Source organism: Patella vulgata, chromosome 9, assembly GCF_932274485.2.
Source record: "Patella vulgata chromosome 9, xgPatVulg1.2, whole genome shotgun sequence".
Taxonomy (NCBI): Eukaryota; Metazoa; Mollusca; class Gastropoda; family Patellidae; genus Patella; species Patella vulgata.
The window spans coordinates 40,880,908-40,883,358 of NC_065887.2; the positions used below are offsets into that span (position 1 = coordinate 40,880,908).

The 2,451-nt window shown below is 33.9% G+C and overlaps 1 protein-coding gene across 1 annotated transcript; it reads right to left on the bottom strand.

Annotated features, from left to right (window-relative positions):
* Positions 1-338: 338 nt before the first annotated feature.
* LOC130014295 (putative nuclease HARBI1) lies at positions 339-1,705 on the bottom strand. The gene is made up of 2 exons (XM_056103303.1): positions 1,596-1,705; positions 339-1,353 (listed from the first exon to the last, which is right to left on the bottom strand). Exons 1-2 carry the CDS (start codon positions 1,703-1,705, stop codon positions 339-341), a joined length of 1,125 nt encoding a protein of 374 aa, XP_055959278.1.
* Positions 1,706-2,451: the final 746 nt, after the last annotated feature.

A 2,451-nucleotide genomic window follows, 5' to 3' on the forward strand; every position in this document is an offset into this window, starting at 1 on the left:
CGTTGGTTTTCTCCGGGCCCTCTGGGTTCCTCCCATTGCTAAAGATCCCTACAGGCAAGCGAATTATTGAAATAAAATTGAACCATATGCTAGTCCCGAAATGACCTAGTTTGTGTCGAGTGCACGTCGCCCCTCCCCACTATCTCTCATTCTTCATAAATCAGCATTTTGTATAGCAAATTTCACAACTACAAACACGACTGATTTATTTATTTTTTTTACCTGTTAAATATAATGTTAGAACACATCGTCTTTGTTGTGTTAGTGATTTTGTTTGTTTATTTTTTTTATGATTTATACAATGTAGGCCTATGTTTAAAACGTAATAAAGAATAACTTTATCTTTGAAGATTCCTGGCTAAATTATCACGTTTTAATCTAGCCCCAACAGCATCTGGATCTGCTGTATTGACTTGCAGACTGGGTAAATCTTCATCACAGCCAAAGAATTCATCTACACTGTCAGCGTTTAGAATGCATATATTATGGAATATACAACATGTCATAATAATCTTAACAGATGTTTCAATCTTAGTTGTATCTAGATATTGAAGACGTGAAAATCTACCCTTGAGAATTCCAAAAGCACGTTCAATAATTACTCTATTTGATGAGAGTAAAGTATTAAAGTTTCTCTGGTTAGCTGTGAGATGACCGTTATCCCTATAGGGTGTCATCAACCAGTTTAAAAGAGGATAACCCCCGTCTGCTAATATATGTCCTTCTTGACAATACTCCGGTCCTTTCGAAAATAAATCTGAATTTCTAAGAATGCGAGAATCGTGACAGCTTCCAGGAAATCCCACAAAACAATCAATAAAACGCATATCTTCACGACATACTGCTTGCAATTGTATTGAGTGAAATCCCTTACGATTGACGTATGATTTGGGATTATGTTTTGGTGATGTAATCCGGATGTGGGTACCATCCAAGCAACCAACAATTCCAGAAAACCCATTCCTCCATTCAAAACGATCCTTTACAGCTTGAAGTTCATTCCCAACTGGCAATGTTATAAATTTGTCCATTAAATGTACGATTGACACAGCCAAGACTCTGTCTCTACAATTCAGCATTGTTGATTCAGAAATACCAAATCTATCAGATATTTTATGAACTGTATCCTTACTTCCCAAATACCATAATGTAATTAAAAGTTGTTTTTCAACTGAAATGGGTTCTCTGCCCCCCTTTCCTTTTATTACAAATTTTGGATAATCCCTCAAATGATTTGTCAAAACTTCAAATGATGACGAAGACACCCTATACATTCGCTTGAAATTAACCTCACTATACTCTGGCACGATGGACTCCATGTATCCTTTTATTCTTACCCGGTTTTCTCTAATTCTAAAATAAAAATGTATTTATTAAATGAATGTTATTTTGGACTGTAATAGTTAAGGGGATTCAAACAGTGCAATAACAGAAAACGCTGCCGAGATTTCATATATTCGATTTTTGGCGATTCATATTTATTGCCGATTAATAATCTAAGTAAATGACAAGACGCATGTACGTTGTTCATCTACAATAATATGTCACACACAGCATCTATACACACACACCGTTGTAGTAGAAAATAAACGTACAATGAAGCGGCTAATGCAAATGCAGAAACAATATCAAAAGTATCTTTATTGTCCTCATAATCTTCTTCGACAAGTAATTCATCAATCATAAACAACAGGTTGGCTGCCATTTTGGATAACTCCTGCAAATCCCGTGATACTCGATTGTCACTATATTTTGGATTGAGAGAATTCAATTCCGGAACTTTCAATCGAGCATCCCCTATATGTCGTTTTCCAAGTCTGCGCTGCATTAGTAACTATTTGTCGAATCCGAAAATTTCGCACGAGCTATCATCATTTCATTTAAATGTATCATACAACACAGTGTATATATGGATATAACTACTTCTCTGTTATGGTCACGTTTTCAAGTTAATGTGTATAAATAGGTTGACCTGTATGTGTTACGAAACGTCGTTATTAAATAATAGAAAGTAGTTATATCTATTCATATATACCCTGTATTGTCTTTTGTTATGAATAGTTAACTGTACTTCGAGATTTCATTTAAAGAATTGGTTACATTTCATTTAAGTTATCTGATCCATTCCAAAAGAACGCAAATGTTATTCTATTATTAAATCAATCTTTTAATGACATGCTCTGGTATTCTTAAAGCTGATTCTTATATATATAAGATTAATATCTATAAGAAAATATCTACAAGATTAATTTTTTGAATAATATTATTGATTGCGAGCCTTCGATCCCCTGAACAATCTATATTACTATTACAACATCCCCCAACCTCTTCACACCCACCACATTAAAGGTGTTTTAATTAAATTTATCTTCAAGATTATGCATCAATTCGAAGAGACTTTAAACAATAGTTCTATTGATTAGTATCGATATAGAGCTATACGCATTGATT

Coding starts and splice junctions, on each gene's coding strand:
- LOC130014295 (XM_056103303.1), bottom strand. CDS start 1,705: ATGGCAGCCAACCTGTTGTTTATGATTGATGAATTACTTGTCGAAGAA. Junction 1,354..1,595: donor TTTGCATTAGCCGCTTCATT/GTACGTTTATTT, acceptor TTTTTATTTTAG/AATTAGAGAAAACCGGGTAA.